The sequence below is a fragment of the Chrysochloris asiatica genome, unplaced genomic scaffold (genome assembly GCF_000296735.1).
Source record: "Chrysochloris asiatica unplaced genomic scaffold, ChrAsi1.0 scaffold00079, whole genome shotgun sequence".
NCBI classification, from domain to species: Eukaryota; Metazoa; Chordata; class Mammalia; order Afrosoricida; family Chrysochloridae; genus Chrysochloris; species Chrysochloris asiatica.
In genome coordinates, this window is record NW_006408597.1 from 1938460 (window position 1) to 1958629 (window position 20170).

Sequence of the window (20170 nt, forward strand, 5' to 3'; positions counted from 1 at the left end):
CTCATTTGCAGTATTTTTCTGTCCATTGTTAAGAATGTGAATTTACAATTCCTGGTTAAGTTTGTGTAAAAATAGATTTTAAAAAGACGGTGGAATTTTTCCATGAATGTTTTGAAATTCCCTTGTGAGTGCTGTCGAGTTGGTTCTGACTTATAGGGTTTGTGAGGAGCAGCTGGTAAGTTTGAACTGCTGCCTTGGTAGCACCACCAACCTAAAAATACAGTGGGAGTGAAAAAGCAAACACAACGACTGGAGTTTGGGGAATTCACACATATACTGACCTATATGAATTAGTTTTATATTTAAAATTCACCATACAATCAATTCTAAATATGCTTATCGAGCATCAACTATACATAAAGTGTCCTATGAATGGATGAGAAGCAAAACAGTTCTTACCTTCTAGGACCTCACATTTGGGGATAGAAAGTAATGGGTACGAAGGAATAAGAGGTATATATAATCCTGGTATGGCACTGTAGGTTAATGCGCTTGACGACAAAGTCGGTTTGATCTGCAAGGTCAGTGGTTCAAGCAGATGCTCCTTGGAAACCCCATACAGAGTCCTATGGGTTGGAACTGACTTGATAGCACTTTAACAATAACAAAAATATATACTATAATATTAGGGGCCCTGATGGTGCAGTGGGATAACTGTTGGGCTGCTAACTGAAAGGTCAGTGGTTTGAACCCACCAGCTGCTCCACAGGAAAAACATAAGGAAGTCTGCTTCTCTAAGTATTTACAGCCTTGGAAACCCTATGGAGGGAGCAGTTCTACTCTGAACTATACGGTTGCTATGAGTCGGAATAAACACGATGTCTGTGGGTTTGAACTAGAAAAGCAGATTAGAAAAAATGTGGTGGGACAAGTTCAAATAAAGTCCAGAGAGCTGGGAGGTAGAAACTGGATAGATCAGGAGGAAGCAGCAAGTGAGATGGGCCTTGTAAGGTAGTCACAATTTCTAAATGATGAAATAAGTGGGAGACAGAAAATTGTAGGGAACATGCACTAAGAATGGTGGAAGAGGAAGCTGGAGAAGTGGTTGGGATCTAATTATTGAGATCCCCTAATGCCAAGTTGGTAAGTTTCTCCTTAAGGTGGGTAAGATAAGATAGATGCTTGTTATTGGACCTAAAGCAAATAGACTATTAACATTGCTTAAGAAATTACTTCTAAAAGCAATCTGAACATTAATACATGAACTATTTTCTCTCCTCCATACAGAAAAAGGACTCCTGGTATGGCACTATAGGATCAGCACTTGACTGCGAACCACATGGTCAGTGGTTCAAACCCACCAGCTACTCCTTGGAAACGCTATACAGGGTCGCTATGAGTTGGAACTAACTTGACGGCACTTAACAACAACCACATACAAAAACAAGTAGGTCTTGCGGCACAATGACTAAGTGCACACAATGGTTTGCTTGATTGCAAACCAAAGGGTAGGTGGTTTGAACGCACCAACCACTACTCTGCAGGAGAAAAGATCGGGTGTTCTGTTTCCGTAAAGATTTCAGTCTAGGAAAGCCTACGAAGCAGTTCTACTCTGTCCTAAATGTTGCTGAGTCAAAATCAACTCAATGGTGCACACAAGAAGTACTAAAAAACTCCTATGTTCTTGAATAATAATGCAATAATAATAATGCAATACTCATTCTTTTAAAATGATTAAAAAGAAATACCAAATGATTTCACAAGTAACATATGTTTAGATGAGTTCAAGCAAGATGGTTTCAGGGTAATCGGCTGAATTGCATTGTTCCTGACAGATTTTAAGCCAGAAAGTACTTCCAGGTCCACTGAGTTTAGTGAACACGTGTGCACACGCATACAACACACACAATACTAGTGTACTCGCCCTCCTAAGACTTATAAAGGGCCTCAGAAAGGAGGTGTTGTACTTCAAGAAAAAGAAAGCAGTAGGCTACAGTCAGGAAACCCAAGTGTAGCCTCGTTGTGCCATCTCAGAAATCTCATTTGTAAAATGCAGTGTTGAATGAACGCTATGGTCTCTCCAAGCGATTCCTATTTTCTAAATTGAATATTCAGAGTTTCAAACTGGTAGTCCTCAAGCCAGGTAGACTGGGTAGGCTTGAGGACTTACAGGAAAACAAAAGCCAAAAAACACCTCCCTGGTGCCAAATGTTGTTAAGTGCAGTTGAGTCGGTTCCAACTCATAGCAACCCAGTATAGGGTTTCCAAATGGCTGGTGAGTCTGAACTGCTGACCTTGTGATCCAATGTATTATCCTGCAGCGCCACACCAAAACACTAGCACTCATATAAAAATACACATTACTGGCTTTCCTTGAGAACCCAGAAAATTTGGCAACCCAAGACCCACATCCCCACAATCAGCTGTGGTTGAGCAGGTGCTATTCCCCTTTAGCAGGATCTACCTTGTTCTCCTGTTTGGTCTGGTCTCCACCCTCTACCTCACTACACTACCTCTGCAGGAAATTGTGATCCATCCTACACCTTAGCGACAACCCTTCCATTTACTCACATGCGAACCATGCACTTGAGCTAGTTGCTGTAAAAGAAATAAACATCGATAGACCTAGTCAAGAAATACAAACTCACTACCAGAAATGACAGATCCGAGAGCTGAATTTCAAGTTGAAGTAGAAGAGGTGATATCAACTCTTCCAATATAGTAAGGGAGGTACCTGTAATCTAGATCAATGTGGTCAGAACAAGAGTATCAGCATCGGGAAGACAGTTCTGCAATAGGAGCTTGCCCCTTTCCTTCAACAGACTCTTCTTAGAATCACAAACACAAGGCTTGCATGTCATGAGGATATTGTTGTTAAGTGCCACCCAGTCAGTTCCAACTCACAGCGACCCTGTATGAGGTTTCCAAGAAGCGGTTGGTGGATTTGAACTGCCACCTTGTGGTTCAAATTGACCTTGCAGTGAGTGCTTATCCTACAGAACCACACCATTTGCTCCTTGTCAAATGAGAGAGCGGCAGAATCTAAAATCTGGATCAGACCAGTCACTGAAGTGCAGGTGCATAAATATCCAGGCATTGCGGATGGGGGCCTAAGGTCTTAATGCTCAGTCATCTCTGTGAACCAGAGAATTCTGAGTCTGGCCACTCTGGCCTCCTAAACTGTACCATGGTTCTCTTTGTCAGAAGCATACCATGCAGAAATTTCTAGGAAACAAAATGTTTATGCAAACGATGTTAGAAATTATGCCGATTGATGAGAATATATGAAGTAGACAACTGATAATAGTAAAAGAGAGTAAAATATTCTTCAATAGAGAATTAGTATATGATAGTAGAAGTATAAAATGAAATTTTCTGCAGCCATAAAAAAGATGGGATGGAATTGTGTTGTTAGGTGCCATCGAGGCAACCCGGTGCACAACAGAACCAAACACTGCCCAGTCCTGTGCCACCCTCACAAATGTTCTATTTCAGCCGACTGTACTGCTGCTGCTACTCTGTCAATCTGTCTCGGGTTTTGGGGGTGGGTGGCTGTCTTCCTCTTTTCTACTGACCCTATACTTGTCCAAGGATATCCTTCTCCAAGGACTGGTCCTTCCTGACATAATATTGACAGTAAGTCTCAACACCCTCGCATCTAAGGAGCAGTCTGGCTATACTGCTTCCAAGACATTTGTTTGTTCTCCTGGTAGCCCACAGTACTTTCAATATTCTTTGCCAAACCACAATTCAAATGCATGAATTCTTCTATGGTCTTCCTTGGTCAATATTGTCCACCTTTTTGCACATGCATGAAGAAATTGAAAATACCATGACTTGGACCAGGCACACATTAGTCCTCAAAGTGACACCTTTGCTCTTTAGAACTTTAAAGAGGTCTTTTGAAGCAGATTTGTCTAATGCAATATGTCATTTGATTTCTTGCCTGCTGCTACCTTGAGTGTTGTTGTTGGTTGTGTGCCATCAAGTTAGTTCTGACTGACGGCAACCCAATACAAGGTTCCTGAGGCTTTAAATTTTTATGGTAGCAGGAAACCTTGTCTCTCTCCTGCAGAGTAAATGGTAAATTTGAACTGCCAGCCTTGCAGTTAGCAAGTAAAATGAATCCTTTGACAACTTCAATCTTTTCTCCATTTATCATGATGTTATTTATTGGTCCAGTTGTGAGGATTTTTGTTTCTTTACACTGAGATGCAACCCATACTAAAGACTGTGGTTTTTTATCTTCATCAGTAAGTATTTTACGTCCTTCTTTAAGCAAGGTTGTGCCATCTGTGTATTGCAGGTTGCTCCAATCCTGATGCCACATTCTTCTTCATATGATCCAGCTTCTCAGATTATTTTCTCAGCATATACTGAATAAGTATGATGAAAGGATACTACCCTGGTGCACACCTTTCCTAATTTTAAACCAGTCAGCATCCCCTTGTTTTAACAACTGCCTCTTGGTGCATGTACAGGCTCCTCATGAGCACAATTAAGTTGTTCTTCACAATGTTATCCATAGTTTGTTATGGGATAGTATTTAGTAATAAAAAGGAACAAACTGTAGATGCATACAACTTGGATAAATCTTAATGCCAAGTGGGAAAAAAAAGCCAACCTCAAAAGATAACAAACTGTATGTTTTCATTTACATAACATTCCTAAAATGACAAAATTATACAAATGGATAACAGATTAATGATTAGAAATTGGAGTGGGAAGAGAGGAAGAGGGGAATGGATACATGAACCTACATGTGATAAATTTCCAAAGAACTAAATACACACACCAAAAAAAGGAAAACCAACCGCTTGTTGTTGAGTCGATTCTGACTCATAGAGACCCTATCCTACAGAGTACAACTGACCTATAAAATATGCCAGGAAGCAGACTGCCACATCTTTCTCCTGTAGACTGGCTTCTTGTTAGGGGCCGTCAGGTCAGTTCCAACTCACAGCGACCCTGTATAGGACTTCTGAGGAGAGGTTGGTGAGCTTAAACCTCCGACCTTACAGTTCAAAATGACCTTGCAGTCCAGTGCTTATCCTACACCACCATACCGGGACTCCAGGACTCTACATTGTTGCTGTTAAGTGCCATCAAGTAGTTTCCGATTCATAGCAATCCTGTATAGGGATTCTGAGTAGTAGCTGGTAGAGTGGGTTCACACTGTTGACCTTCCTGTTAGCAGCTGAGTACTGCATCACCAAGGCTCTTCAAAACACACACAATATAAATACATTCTGTACCACATATATAGAAAAGTAATTAAAGCAATTTCTAAAAATTTTCAGTAAATTCCTTATTAATTAGAATGTACCTTTGTGACTTTAAGCAAGACGGCAGACTGGGCACACACACTACATGGACCCTCTACAATGAAGATATGGCGGACTAGGCACACACACTACATGAATCCTCTACAAACAATGAAGATATGGCAGACTAGGCACACGTACTACATGGATCCTCTACAATGAAGATACGGCGGACTAGGCACACACACTACGTGGATCCTCTACAAACAATGAAGATATGGCAGACTAGGCACACACACTACACGGACCCTCTACAAACAATGAAGATACGAGAGACCAAATGAAACAGACACAGATGAAAACCCTGAGCTTCTAGGCAAGGTTAGAGAAGTAGATTGAGTGCTTGCTAGCAGCAAAGCTGAGCAGGGACGGTGAGTGAGGGAGACTGGTGAACAGCAGGCCAGATGTGGCATAAACATCTGGAAATTTGCAAGCAGCTTTGGCAACAGAAATCCTCATAACCTGTCACCAAGCCCCTAGTTACCCTGTGATCCTAAAGACACTGAAACCAGTTTCATCAAAGGCTTTAACAAACTACTTCTGGACTGAATACTCTAAACATAGATAACCTAGGCCTAAAGGAGCTTTGGTAGCGTAGTGGTTACGAATCGGGCTGCGAACCTTAAGGTCAGTGGTTCGAAACTACCAGCTACTCCACGGGAGAAAGATGAGGCTTTTTACTCCCGTAAAGATTTACACCCTACAGGAAAACCTGTACAGGGTTGCTATGGGTTGGAACCGACTCGATGGCACTTAACAACAACAACAACAACAACAACATAGGAACTGCACCTGTGGCTGGGAACTTTGCTATTACATCCCCCGGGGACCCACCTTATGAGCTCCTTGACTGGCAGGAGCCCCCACAAGTTTTTTCTTATCCAGGTTCAACAGCTGCATGCGCTGTTATTTTTTTCCCCTTTTGTTGTTTCATTGTTTTTAATTCTTTCTTCTCCTTCCATTCCTTTAAATTTTATTCTATCTGCTTGTTTTGGTTTTTTTTTTTTCCTTATGGTTCTCATTTTCCCTCTTCTTTTTTCTCCTTTTGATCATTCTTTACTATTCTCTACTCTTTTTTTCCATCTTTCCTTTCCCTGGTTGTCTAAGGTTTTTTTCTCTTACATTTTTCTCTTCTATACTTCCATTTTCCTGTCTCTCTTTTATCTTTCTAGTTATTATTTTTTCTAGTTGCTGCCTGTTTTCATTTCTTTTTTTTCCCATATTATTTTCTCTTTTCATTGTTGGGTTACTTGTTTATTCTGTTTTGTTTTCTTGTGTGTGTGTGTGTGTGTGTGTTTGGGTGAGAGGGTTCTCCTCTTTCCCATCCAACAGGAGACAGCAATTGTGTCCATATAAGCCAGCCACAACAGTTGGGCAAGAGCCAACACCAGCTCCTATATACCACCTCATCAATGGCAGAAACTACACTCACATAAGACAGTTTGTGAGAGCCTAAGAATACATCAACATACAATCATCAATTAAACACAAATACAAAAACACTACAGTGCCCTGGAGACAAGAGAAAACTTTAACTCAAGTAAAGAAGCAAGAAAGAATGGCTCAAACAAAAGACCAAGATGCAGAGTCAGAAAATGTTTCTGAGGAAGAAATTGTTATGGAACTGAAAAAGAATTCAAAAGAATGATATTTAGGTACCTTCAAAGGATTGACAAAAAGATCAAGGAGAACACATACACACAACAAGAATTCAAGAAAGTACTACAAGAACAGACAAGGTAAATGCAAAATCTGAAACAAATCCTGAAACCTGCAATTTGAAATCCAGAAGATTAATTCTTAAAATTTCAGAAATGGACAATACACTGAAAGGGCAAGAGTGGGTCCAAAGCCTGGAAGCCCAAATTAGTGAGCCTAAAGATAAATCTTTCAATATTTGTATGCTAGAAGAACAATCTGAAAAAAGAATGAAAAAACCCAAAGAAAGCGTAAGAGTTACGTGGGACACCATGAAGGGGAATAAGTTATGGGTGATCGGAATTCCAGAACAGGAAGAGACAATACAACGCACAGAGAAAACTGTCCAAGGGTTATGGGAAGAAAATTTCCCCAAACATCATGAAAGATGAAAAGCATACAAAAAGCTGAATGAACACCAAACAGGATTGAACCCAAAAGAAAATCAGATACATAATCATAATCAAACTTTCTAAAAGTAAAGACAAGAAACCTGAGAGCAGCTTGGGAAAAAACAAAAAAATTTGCCCACAAATGAGATTCGGTAAGACTAAAGCGCTCATTTCTAGGCTGAAACCAAGCAGGCAAGAAGTCAATGGGGAGTGTAAAACAGGTGTTCTCCCCCATGTAAATGATCACTCAACTCACAATAAAAAAATTAAAAAAGACAAAAAGATACATACACAAAATCCTGAAAGAAAAAAAAAAGAGTTACTATTAGCCAGAACTGACTTGATGATAGTGAGTATTCATAAAGTAATTTTTTTTGAATACATACAAACCAAGGCAAATTAACGCTCCATGCCCTCACTTCCATTACTAGCCCCCTCTTCCTGGGTACTTTGTACCTCAGCTATTTCATAAGTCTCTACACCGCTTCTGAAGATTGCGGTTACCTGAAAATGCTTCTGAACAATTATTCTTCCAACCCCACACTGTACATTTCATATGACACAGCGCAATAGTTGTTGTTGTTAATTGCCGTCAAGTCAGTTTCAACTCCTAGCGACCCTGTATAGGGTTTCTGAGCTTGACCTTGTGTTTAACTGAAAAAGGAAACACCCTTAACTGAACTGGGAATTTGGAATTTAAAAAAAGGATGTAAGATCAAGTGAAAAAGTAGTAATAATGAAGACAACTACCAAATAATGAGGTTTATGTTATTTTTATTTTATAGATTAAAAAATCTGCATCTCAGGGTCGTACAGCTTCTAAAAGAAAACTGAATTTGCCCTAGGATCTGTCACTACTAAATAAGAGTCGAAGACTTTTAATACTAAATGTATACGAATACATTCTCTTTTTATAGCCTGGTTAAATGCATCTCAGAATTAAAACAAACAATCGGGGTGAACTGGCAGTCTATGTTCTCGTTGTAGTTAAGAACATGCTGTTTTTACAGTTCCAGCAGTCAGTGAGGCCCCAGACACTATAAGAGGGTCTTCAAAAAGGTCATGGATTAGGAAATAAAGATGCATTAAGACAATGTTGAAAATGAAGCCAATCAATCCACATTAATTAACCCTGTTCATGCCCTAATCGACGAGGACTGATGATTAAAGCAGAAACGATAATCAATACTATAGACATTTCAATTTGTTCTGCTTACACAATTCTGACTGAAAATTAAAGTTGAGAAAACTTTCTGCTTGATGAGTGTCAAAACTATCATGTCCAGATCAGCTGCAGACAAAAGCAGAGCTTGTCATGGAAATCTTCAACAAACGGGGTCAAGATCTGAAGTATTTCTTGGAAGAACTGTAATAGGAAATGAAATATGGCTTTACCAGTATGATCCAAAGACAGGGGTGGAGACCCTTTTTTTTCTGCCAAGGGTCATTTGGATGTTTATAACATCATTTGCGGGCCACACAAAATTATCAACTTAAAAACTGTAGGTTAATGCGCTGAACTGCAAAGTTGGTTTGAACCACAAGGTCGGCAGTTCAAGATCACCAGCTGCTCCTTGGAAATTCTATACAGGGTCGCTATGAGTCGGAACCAACTCGATGGCACTTAACAACAAAATGTGGTCAAACATTTAATATGATGGCTGGAGTCCTGGTGTAGTGTTGAAGGATAAGCACTGGATCACACGGTTGGTTTGAACCACAAGGTTGGTGGTTCAAACTCACCAGCCACTCCTTGGAAATTGTATACGGGGTCACTATAGGTCGAAAGCACTTAACAACAACGTTGATGCCTATAACTGTGGTTGCCATGGCAGGGCTAAAACAAATAATTCCCAGGGTCTTATATGACCTATGGGCCACACATTCCCCACCCTTGACCTAAGACAAAGCACTATCAAAGCAATGGCTACCAAGGGGTGGAAGTGGTCCAGTCAAAGCAAAAGGGGGTTGTTGTGAAGTGCCGCCGAGGTGGTGTTGACTCATCGGGACCCTGGTACAGGGAAGGTATGCTAGGAGTGGCTGGTAGTTTGAACCGTCAACCTTGAGGTTTGCAATTCAGGGCTTATCCTACAGCGCCGCACCAGAACTCCTCCTGGTCAAGATCAAAAGTAATGGCGACAGTTTTGGGGGACATTCAAGGCATTTTGCTTGTTGACTATCTGGAGGGCCACAGACAAATAGCATCTGCTTACTAGGACTGTTTTGAGACAGTTAGCCATAGCTTTAGCAGAAAAACATCCAGGAAAAGTCACTAGAGCCCTTCTCAATCACAAAGACAGCTTTACCAGAGCCCCTTTCCACCACAACCATGCTCCTTCCTGCTCACTCCACTCAGCAAACAAGAGCAATTTTGCGAGAGTTTTAATGGGAAATCATTAAGCATTTACCTTACAATCCTGATTTGGCTGCTTCTGACTTCTTTTTGTCTCCTAATCTTTAAAAAATCTTTAAAGGGCACTGATTTTTCTTTAGTTAATAATATAAAAAAAACTTCAGTGACATGGTTAAATTCTTAGACCTGTTATTGAGGATGGACTAAAATTTACGCTGGTATCATGACTCACAAAAGTATCTTGAATTGGATGAGCTTATGTTGAGATCTTGGTGTGGCGTTGCGGGTTAATGCGCTAGACTGCAAAGTCAGTTTGAACTACAAGGTTGGTGGTTCAAGTTCACCAGCTGCTCCTTGCAAACCCTATATATGGTCGCTACAAGTCATAACCAACTCCACAGCACAACAACATATTGAGACAGAAAGCTGGTATTTTAAATTTTAATCTTTGAATTCTGTTTTTCCACATACTTGCTGAGTTCTCTTGTACTACCAAAATATGTGCAAAACTTGAGAGACCTCCAAAGTAAGAACATTCAGGTTGGCATTTTTAGTCAATCCAATGAACAATTTAACTCTTAGTCTGCAGATGAGATAGCATCTATTTTGGTTTGCTCAAAAGATAGTACCTCCTTCAGCAAGGGACAGAAATCCAACCAGAAAATGATTATTTTCTCTTTATCAATATACTTCTGGGTTAGTCATTGATATTTAAATTAAATTCAAACTTTTAAAAACGTAAGTGAATCAATTAAATATCAGGAATGGCTTCCTATCCCTGCCATCAGTACCTAAAATATTCTGAATATGCCAGCTTAACCCTGGAGTGCTGGTGTGGCACTGTAGGATAAACACTAGACTGCTAACTACAAGGTTGGCAGTTCAAACTCACCAGTCGCTCCTTAAAACACTCTACAGGGTTGTTATGAGTTGGAACCAAGTCGAAGGCACTTTACAACAATTTAATCCGATATAAATGATCTCCAAATAGAAAAGTGCTGAAAGCCATGGCTACCAGGCAATAACATGAGGAATTCAGAGTGACAGATCTGTGATGATGCCACTTGTTATGCTAATTTACACATTCAGCATCACTCAGAGTCTGAATCAACTCAAGGACAACAGGTTTGGCTTTTGGTTTTACCCTGAATACTGCTCATCAAAAGGGGAAAAGGTAAGGACAATGGACACAAACCATCCTCTAGAAGAACACATACACCTCCATTTCCTTCTGAACTACAGAACACATTCCTGAAGTTTTGTTTTTGATGATGACATAGGTAGATTTTATAACTAGCCAATGAGTCACTATACAAACAATTTTTGTGATGAACCTTCATTCAACCTAACATTGTTGAGAAAGACGACTACATAGACATGTACTATATGTCAAATAAGCAAACAAAATAGCTTATTAAATACTACAAACGTTGGAAGTTATTTAATATAGCAAAAATACATTCAAAACTGGTTAATAAACTTAGAGCATCTTGCATTTAAACATTCAGAATTTCAGGAAGATAAAAGCACGGAAGATTGTCAGGACTTTCATTACTGTCTTCAGTTTCATTACTATCATTTTAGGGTGTGGAACTCAGAGGGTTACTATCCAAATGCTACTAAATAAGAACTCTATCCACATGATAGTTAATGTAGGTCATAAAATTAAAATGACGCTGGCAAAAAGAGAAAATTTCAAATACATATTTCAAGCTTTTTGTGAATAAACTTATAACTTGCCAAGTTAGATTATAAAATGGTACTGGTGTTTGAGGAAGAAAACTCTTCTCCATCCTCTCTCGTGCTGGAAGACATCACTATTTCTTTTGTAGAAGGAAAAAAGGCGCTTCTTTTCTGGTTTTAGAGATCATATTTGGGCTTTATGTTTCTGAATTCCACCTGACATTTTTCACAGGAGAGGAACTGCAAAAGGATATGCTTTCCAAGAATGAGCAATCTGGCAAGAACTTGAAAGCTTGGCAGACATCCAGGCTACATGCCAGAGGGCTCTGCATCTCCAAAGGCCTTTCCTGCAATCTTGATCACAAAATCAACAATTCGAGCTCAGGCCATTCTGTTCACCAGTATTTCTAAGCAAGAGCAGGTAAAAACCAAAACATAACAAAGGGGAAAAGTGAAACTAGGAAGTAAAGGAGAGTTGGAGGGCAGAAAGAAGGACCTCCAACTCCCCTCCCCACCTGCACCCCACAAAAAAAGTCCAAAAGAAAACACCATAGAAGAGATATGTTCCAGGGAACTGATGACTATTTGAAATTGGTTTCTATCAGTCTTCAAGATGCAAAGCTAGAGAAAGAAACCAGCTATAAAACAAAGATGAGTGTTTGAACATTACTGAATCTTGTGTTCATAAAAATGTGCTATGGCATTACTGAGCTATATAATATTCGGTGGGAAAGAGATTTCAGAATGTTCAGCTAGTATATAATTAGGACACATTGCATTTGAAAAGCAGTAAAAATAAAATTAAGAAACAAAACGAGAGAAAGGGGCCCATACTGTATAGCCCATATATCTCATTGGCTTTATCATGAAAGTTTATTGTTTTTAATCCTAGTACAATCAGCTACCAATTACATACAGTAAAAAACAAAAACAGCCACAAAGCAATGGTGATAGAGATAGTGACATTGTACAATGAAAGAAATAATTCTGTCAGAATCCACCAAAGGACCCCACCTGGCTTCAGCAGTTAAGCTATGACTCCCTCCCTCCCCAAAATAGTTAAAAAGTGAAATTAATGTCTTGCTTGGGTACTGCAAGATTCTAATACCTCTTGGGAACATTGGAGAACTTTAAAAAACCAAAGTAGGAGAATACAAAACAAAAATCGAAACGTGGAAGCAAGGTGACACACAACGACGCTCTGTGAGGCCTTGGCTTCAATCACCTCAAAGCGAACCACCTGGAAAGAAAAGAAAAGGCTGTCAAGCCAGGGAAGAACTGGCAGAAGGCTCACATCACTCCACTCCTCCCAAATCTACAGAATGCAAGCTATTCTCACGTCTTATCTTTCTGTCAGTGGGCCAGGCTCTTACTGTCAATATTAGCAACACTTTGAGAACCAGAAAAGAATCCAGGGAAGAGAAGCAGTTTTAGTAAAGCATGCTGTCTCCTTCATCTCAAACCCTCCAGAGCCACCACACAATAGTCTATTTATCTGACTGTGCTCCCTTACCTTAGAGGAACAACTCCATTCAAAATCTAAGCCTCATATATATTTGGTTCGATTGAGGGCTTTTTCAGCCAGGTGACCACTTTCATCTGTGATCTTCTCCCAGTCAGTCTGTCCGACCACAAAACCTATGGCCCTTTTCCTATCTGCGTCCTTCTTTTCTTCCAGGTCTGCCCATCTCACCTAAAAAGAACACAGAATTAGTCTGGGCTTTAGGAAAAATAAAAATACAAAGGACCTGCTCTCCTTCCGAATAGTCAAAGAAATAAGATAACTAATTTGAAACCAGGAATGTAAATAAATATTAACCTGGGTAATCGGAATGACAGAGTCTGGTGTGGTGCTGTAGGATAAGCAATGGACTGCTAACTGTAAGGTCTGCAGTTCAAACCAACCAGCTGTTCCCCAGAAACCTTCTACAGGGTCACTATGAGCTGGAATCAAATCAAGGACATACAATGACAACAACAGCAAATTGGAGGAAGTCATATATAGCTCTCTGGTCAGTCACCAAGTCCTAGCCATTCTATCTCTGAAACAGTTCAACTTTCAGCTCAGTCCTTCCTCTCTATCTCCTCCACCATGCCACATGAGTTCACTGACCTTGTTTTCCATCAGGAGTAAAGCACTGACGTCTACTCAACCTCTGTGTCTATTCTCACTTTCCAATCCATTCCGCAAAAGTGATCTTTCTAAAATACACACAATCATGACTCTCACCTGCTTTAAATTCTTCCCCTACAGCATTTTGGACAGGCGACACAAAATTGCTTCTAGTTCTCTGAGCACACTGAGCATTTCATGTCTCTGTAATTTTACACATGCTAGTTCCTCTTCTTAAAATGTCTTTTCCCTAAACCTTGTTCATCTGGCAAGAGTCTAGGCATGCTTCTCTACTACTATCCCTTTGCCAATCAAATAATGAATCATTCCTTCCCAGGAGTTACATCTGGGTTTTGACATGTCTAGTTTTGAACTCCCATACTGTATTGTAATTATTCAATGATAGATCTGTCTTTCCTAACAGACAAGAAACATCCCAGGTCCTGGACTGAGTTTAGTTTGCCTCCATGTAATAAATCGTTCCTGAATTTAATCTCGAGAGAGACATAATGGAGCTGGCATTATTGCTTTCATTCATAAGATAGAGACCAAGAGATTGACCCAAATGATAGGTAAGTTTACAGCAAGACTCTCACCAAAAATATACAGATCTGGGATTGTCCTTACTGGTAATGTTTCTTAGACAGATTCTTGCATATTAATATTATATTAAAAACGTATATTCTGTAAAATACTTGAAAGGAGAGACTGTGAAACAGCTGTCTGCAATGCATAACACCAGTGTCTGCAGAGACTGTACTGTAAATACAGCTGTGATCAGGGAACCAGAGCCGGAGACAACACACTCTTCACATGAGGCCTGGGGATGGGTTACTGCCCTCGGAGGTGCCTTATGATCGTTTGCATGACCCGCAATTAGATGACTCGGCTTCTCCAGGCGGCAAGCACTTGACCAAACAGGAAGACAGGCAATAAGAACAGGAAAATTATTAACACTTGACTCTTCTAAAAGATTTTAGTACGAAGAGAACCTCTGGGTTTAGTTCCCTCCATTGGCCATAATAAAAAGCCTAATAAATGATGCCAGCTTTTACATACAAAGATCTGAGTCTTCTACCTGTTAATCTTTCCAGTTAATTCATATCTACTCTCTCAGTTCCATTGGAACCAAGGGTACACACTGTAGAGAAAGCTGATTATGGTTATGGAGGATGAGTGATGGACAAACAGACTGGGGCCAATGAAAAAGAAAAGGTAACCAGCGCACAGTCAATTTAAAACCATGACCATCCTTAGCTCAGGTAAATATGTGATCTGTCTTGCTCTGAATAAATGAAGAGCTAACTATTAGATCCTTGGTTTCAATTCTAAGTCTTTAAAATTCAGCTTAAATATGGATTTAGAAGAAAAGGCATGTATTAAGGGGGAAAAAAGCAATATGTTTTGGCTTTTTCACAGGGTTTAAAAGCTGAAATTTAAATATTCGGAAATTTGTTTTGCTTACAACTCTAATATGAGGGAGCTTCAAAAAGTTCATGGAAAACACCATTTTTCCATGAATTTTTTTGAAGCGCCCTCAGATACAAGGAATATTACATTAAAATGAGTTTATGTGCATGTTGGACTTCTCTACTAGAGGTTCCTCCTTAAGAAGCCTTCTGCACAGTGCTGAGACATGAAAAATGAACGGGAGTAAATGAATGATTACCAAAGCACTAAAAATAAAAGGAGCAAAATAAACAACTTTCAACTAGAAATGGCTTCTGGAATGTCAGCAGTATCCCTCCTAAACTACCTTGTTAGCTGCCGCTGAGTCGGATTCATGGTGACCCAGTACAATGAAGTGGTTGCAGATGGGACTTCTGTAATCTATAGAGTTTCACTGGTTGATTTTTGGAAGTAGGTTACCAGGCCTTTCTTCCTAGTTCTCCTTAGTTTCAAAGCTCTGCAAATAGCTGTCCAGCGTCCTAGCAACACAAAGCTGTCCCTGTACACAGTGTTGGTTGTACACAAGGTCCACTGGCCCACAACTGAAGCTGGCTCTCCCGCACAGAAGGGGAGCCTTCTACCATTGAGCCACCACTGCCCCATCTCATGCCCTCTACTCCCTAGAGCTGCTTGTACTGAAATCTACAACATTCTACTTTGCACCACTTCTCTTAATGGAGGAAAGAAATTATACTACAGAAAAGTCTTCACTAACGCTCTCGCCCTTTACCACTGAAAATAGCTCTAAAACATGTACCCCAGCAAACACATACTAAGGAAATGTTTATTTCTACAATTATAAAAGAAATGCATATTAAGTTCCCTTGAGCTATCATTTAGTCCAACGAAACTAGTGAAAAGGAGCCATGGTAGCACAATGATTAAGCACTCAGTTGCTAATAGAAAGGTTGGCTGTTCAAACCCATCAGTCGAACTATAGGAAAAAGATGTGGCATCCTGGCTTCCATAAAGATTTTTTAAGTGCTGTCGAGTTGGTTCCTACTCTAAGTGACCTTGTATAGGGATTTCAAGGTTTTAATCTTTGTGGGACCAGAAAACCTCATTTTTCTGCTGCAGAGCGGCTGGCGGGCTTGAACTGCGGCCCTTGAAAACCTTCTGAGACAGTTCTTCTCTGTCCTATAGGCAGCTCTATAGGGTGACTATGAATCAAAATTGGACTTGACAGCAGTGAATTTGCTTTGTTTTTACAAATGCAAGTGGAAAAAAAAAAGTATTTTAGAGCTTAATGATTTAGGTAGAATTCTAGTGTAATCAATTATACAGAAATGTTTTTGTGTTGTAGAAGTAAATCTAAACATACAGTCCAGCAAACGAATACCAAGAAAATGTTTATTACTTACAGTCATAAAAAAAGGCAAATTAAAGTTCACTTGAATTGCAAATACCAAGAATGTCCCTGGTATTTCTAAAGAGACACGAATTACAGAAATCAAGAAATCAATGAGGAATGTACCCAGCATTTCTTGCTACCTGTGTGACCTCTTTATGTTCTGATCTTGATTTGGGGAATTGGGTTGAGAGTTAAAAATGAAATGAAGTCTAGGGTGTGAGGCAGGAGTAAAGACACCACCAAGAACTAGAAATGTGTAGCTCAGCTATCTTTGCCCCACACAACTGACAAGGTGAAACTGCATGGGATTACTCTGGAGTCCTGGTGTGGTGCTGCAGGTTAATATGCTGGGCTTGGGCTGTAAGGTTGGTTTGAACCACAAGGTCAATGGTTCAAACTCAGCAGCTACTCCTCGGAAACCCTATACAGGGTCATTATGAGTTGGAACCGACTCGACAGCACTTAACAACAACCTAAAACTAATCCTAGCCGTACATCATCAGTTTGAATCTACCAGTCACTCTGTGGGATATGTTAGAGGAGGCTCTGAAACTTGTTCTTCAGCATAGAGAAGCTAAAGCAAATAGAAGGAATGAGGAAGTAAAAGAGCTGAACAGAAAATTTCAAAGGGCAGCTCGAAAAGACAAAGTATTATAATGAAATGTGAAATGACCCGGAGTAGAAAACCAAAAGGAAGAACATGCTCAGTATTTCTCAAACTAAAAGAATGATAGGGGAAAAAAAAAAAAAAATCAAGCCTCGATTTGCAATATTGAAGGATTGTATGGGCAAAGTATTGAATATTGCATCAAAAGAAAATGGAAGAAAAATAAAACAAAAGAAGATGGAAGAAATACACAGTCATTGTACAAAAAGAAATGGTCGATGTTCAACCATTTCAAGAGGTAGCATATGCTCAAGAACCAATGGCACTGAAGGAAGAAGTCCAAGGTGCACTCAATGCACTGATGAAAAATGAACTCCAGGAACTGATAAAATATAAATTGAAATCTTTTAACAAACTGATGTCTCACTGGAAGCGCTCATTCGAGATATGTATTTGTGTCCATTTCAAAGAGAGGTAACCCAATGGAAAGTGGATATCATTGAATAACATCATTAATATCACATGCAAGTAAAATTTTGCTGAAAATAATTTAAAAAACACACACACACTATTGCAACAATACATCAAAAGGGAAGGAACTGCCAGAAATTCAAACTGGATTAGGTGAGGATGTGGAACTAGGGTTATCATTGCTAATGTCAAATGGATCTTTGCTGAAAGCACAGAATACCAGAAAGATGTTTACTTGTGCTTTGTTGACTATGAAAAGGTTTTAGACTGCATGGATCATGACAAACTATAGGTAACATTGTGAAGATGGATATTTCAGAACACTTAATTGTGCTCATAAGAAACCTGTACATAGACCAAGTAAGTGGCTGACATTAGAACAGAACAAAGGGATACTGGATGGTTTAAAATCAGGAAAGATGTGTGCCAGGGCTATATCCTTTCACCAAATTTATTCAATTTGTATGCAGAGCAAATATTCAAAAAAGCTGGATTACCCAAAGAAGAATATGGCATCAGGATTGGAGGAAGAATAACATAGCATCATTAACAAGAAGAAGATGACACAACCTTGCTTGCTGAAGTGAAGAGGACTTAAAATACTTTCTGATAAAGGTCAAAGACTACAGCTTTCAGTATGGGTTACATCTCAATGTAAAGAAAACAAAAATCCTCACAACTAGACCAATAAATAACATTATGATAAACAGATAAAAGACTGAAGTTGTCAAAAGACTTCATTTTGCTTGGATTCACAATCAACACTCATAGAACCAGAAATCAAAAAATCAAGTGTCATACTGCATTAGACAAATCTGCTGAAAAAGTCCTCTTTAAAGTGGTAAACAGCAAAGATACAAGTTTGAGGACTAAGGTGAGCCTGACTTAAGCCATACTAATTTTAATCGCCTCAAAATGCATGTGATAGGTTGGATAAGGAAGACCATAGAAGAATCAGTGAATTTGAGTTACAGTGATGGTGAAGACTATTAAAATACCATGGACTGCCAGAAGAACAAACAAATCTGTGTTGGAAGTAGTACAGCCAGAATGCTCCTTAGAAGCCAGGATGGTGAGACTTTGTCTCTCATACTTTGGAAACATTATAAGGAGGGACGACAGTCCCTGGAGAAGGACATCATACTTGGTAAAGTGGAGGGTCACAGAAAAAGAGGTAGATCTTCAAATAACATGGATTGAAACAGTGTCAGCAACAATGTGCTTAAACATAACTGTGAGCACGGTGACTGACTCTGCACTAATTCCTTCTATTGCGCACAGGGTTGCTAGGAGTCAGAACTGGCCCAAATGCAACAATCATAACAACAATACAAATAATCCCTGCATGGGGCTGGGCAAATAAGGACCACCATGGATTGGAAATCCTGTCCCCACCCTTTCAAGCCATAAAACGAGGATAGACTAAATGACTGCAGTATTTGATCAATTCTGAAACCTGGAATTCTTTATAATACAATGAAACGTAAAATATTTCACATAATATAATGAAATGTAAAATGTCAGCACCAAATGTGTTGATGTTTTACTGGCATATTTATTCTCTAACACTAAAATATCTGTTTAATTCTCAAGCACTGAAAAAAGGCATAGAAAAACGTGTATTAAAAAAGGATGTGTGTTATGGACTGAACCACACCCTCCCAAAAAATATATGTTGTAAATTCTAACCTTTGGAATTATGAGCTGGGACTGCTAGCCACAAGGTCAGCAGTTTGAATCTACCAGTTGCTCTACAGGAGAAAGATGAGGCTTTCTGCTCCCATAAAGATTTATAGCCTTGGAAACCATGACACGGAATAGACGCGATGGGCACACAACCAACTGAAGATACAAGCTGAGCCCTGATTTCAGACTTCTAGCCTCCTAAACTTTGCAAAATATATTTGTTTGCAAAAGTCATTCATCCACCTTTGGCATCTGTTACAGCAGCATCAAATGAATACACTATGAAAAGATAAAGAAACGATAGTCACTTCATTCTAAATTAAAGAAATGTACAATGAGATTATCTTTTTTCTTTTACCTCTTAGATTGGCAAAAGTGAAAACCAGCAATCTTGGTGTGAATGGAGAAAAACACACATAGACTCACATGTGGATATATAAACAGATATAATCTTTTTGGAAAACAATTTTATAAAAAGTGATAAATCACATACAAGAAGGCTTCAAAATTTTTGTAGAAAAACAGAATTAAAGGATTTTGCAATTTTTCACAAATTTTTTGATGTCCCCTTGTATTTAATGATCCTGTCGATCCAGTTCTAAAAATTCACCCACAGATACAAAAAGATACCAAGACTTTAACCACAGTATTTGTATTCGCAATAACATTCATCAACAAGGAAGTCATTAAGTAACTCATGTATAACCAAGCAATGGCATACCCAGCAGCCATTAACAAAGAACAGTGCACCAATTGTTGCTGTTGCTATTAGGTGCCTGGTCCTGGGCCAACCTCACAATCACTCCTACGTTTGAGTCCACTAATGCTACCACTGTGTCAATCCATCTCACTGGGTTCTTCCTCTTTTTCCCCAACACTCCACTTTACCAAACATGATATTCTTCTCAAGGGACTGGTCCCTCTTGACAATCTATCCAAAGTATGAGAGACAAAGTCTTGTCATACTAGCTTCCAAGGAGCGCTCTGGCTACACTTCTTCCAATACAGATCTATTTGTTCTTTTGGTAACCATGGTACTTTTAATAATCTCCTCAAACACCATAACTCAAATGCACCAATTGTTCTACGGTCTTTCTTATTCA

General features: G+C 39.3%; 1 protein-coding gene across 1 annotated transcript in view; it reads right to left on the minus strand.

Moving 5' to 3' along the window:
• Positions 1 to 11916: 11916 nt before the first annotated feature.
• Positions 11917 to 20170, minus strand: part of YLPM1 (YLP motif containing 1) — a 121761-nt gene continuing 113507 nt past the window's right edge. The window contains exons 20-21 of the mRNA XM_006865526.1: positions 12904 to 13083; positions 11917 to 12630 (exon numbers count right to left, since the gene is read on the minus strand). Of these exons, the coding sequence (XP_006865588.1) occupies positions 12937 to 13083 (147 nt within the window). The 3' untranslated portion in view covers positions 11917 to 12630; positions 12904 to 12936. The remainder of the gene's footprint in view (positions 12631 to 12903; positions 13084 to 20170) is intronic.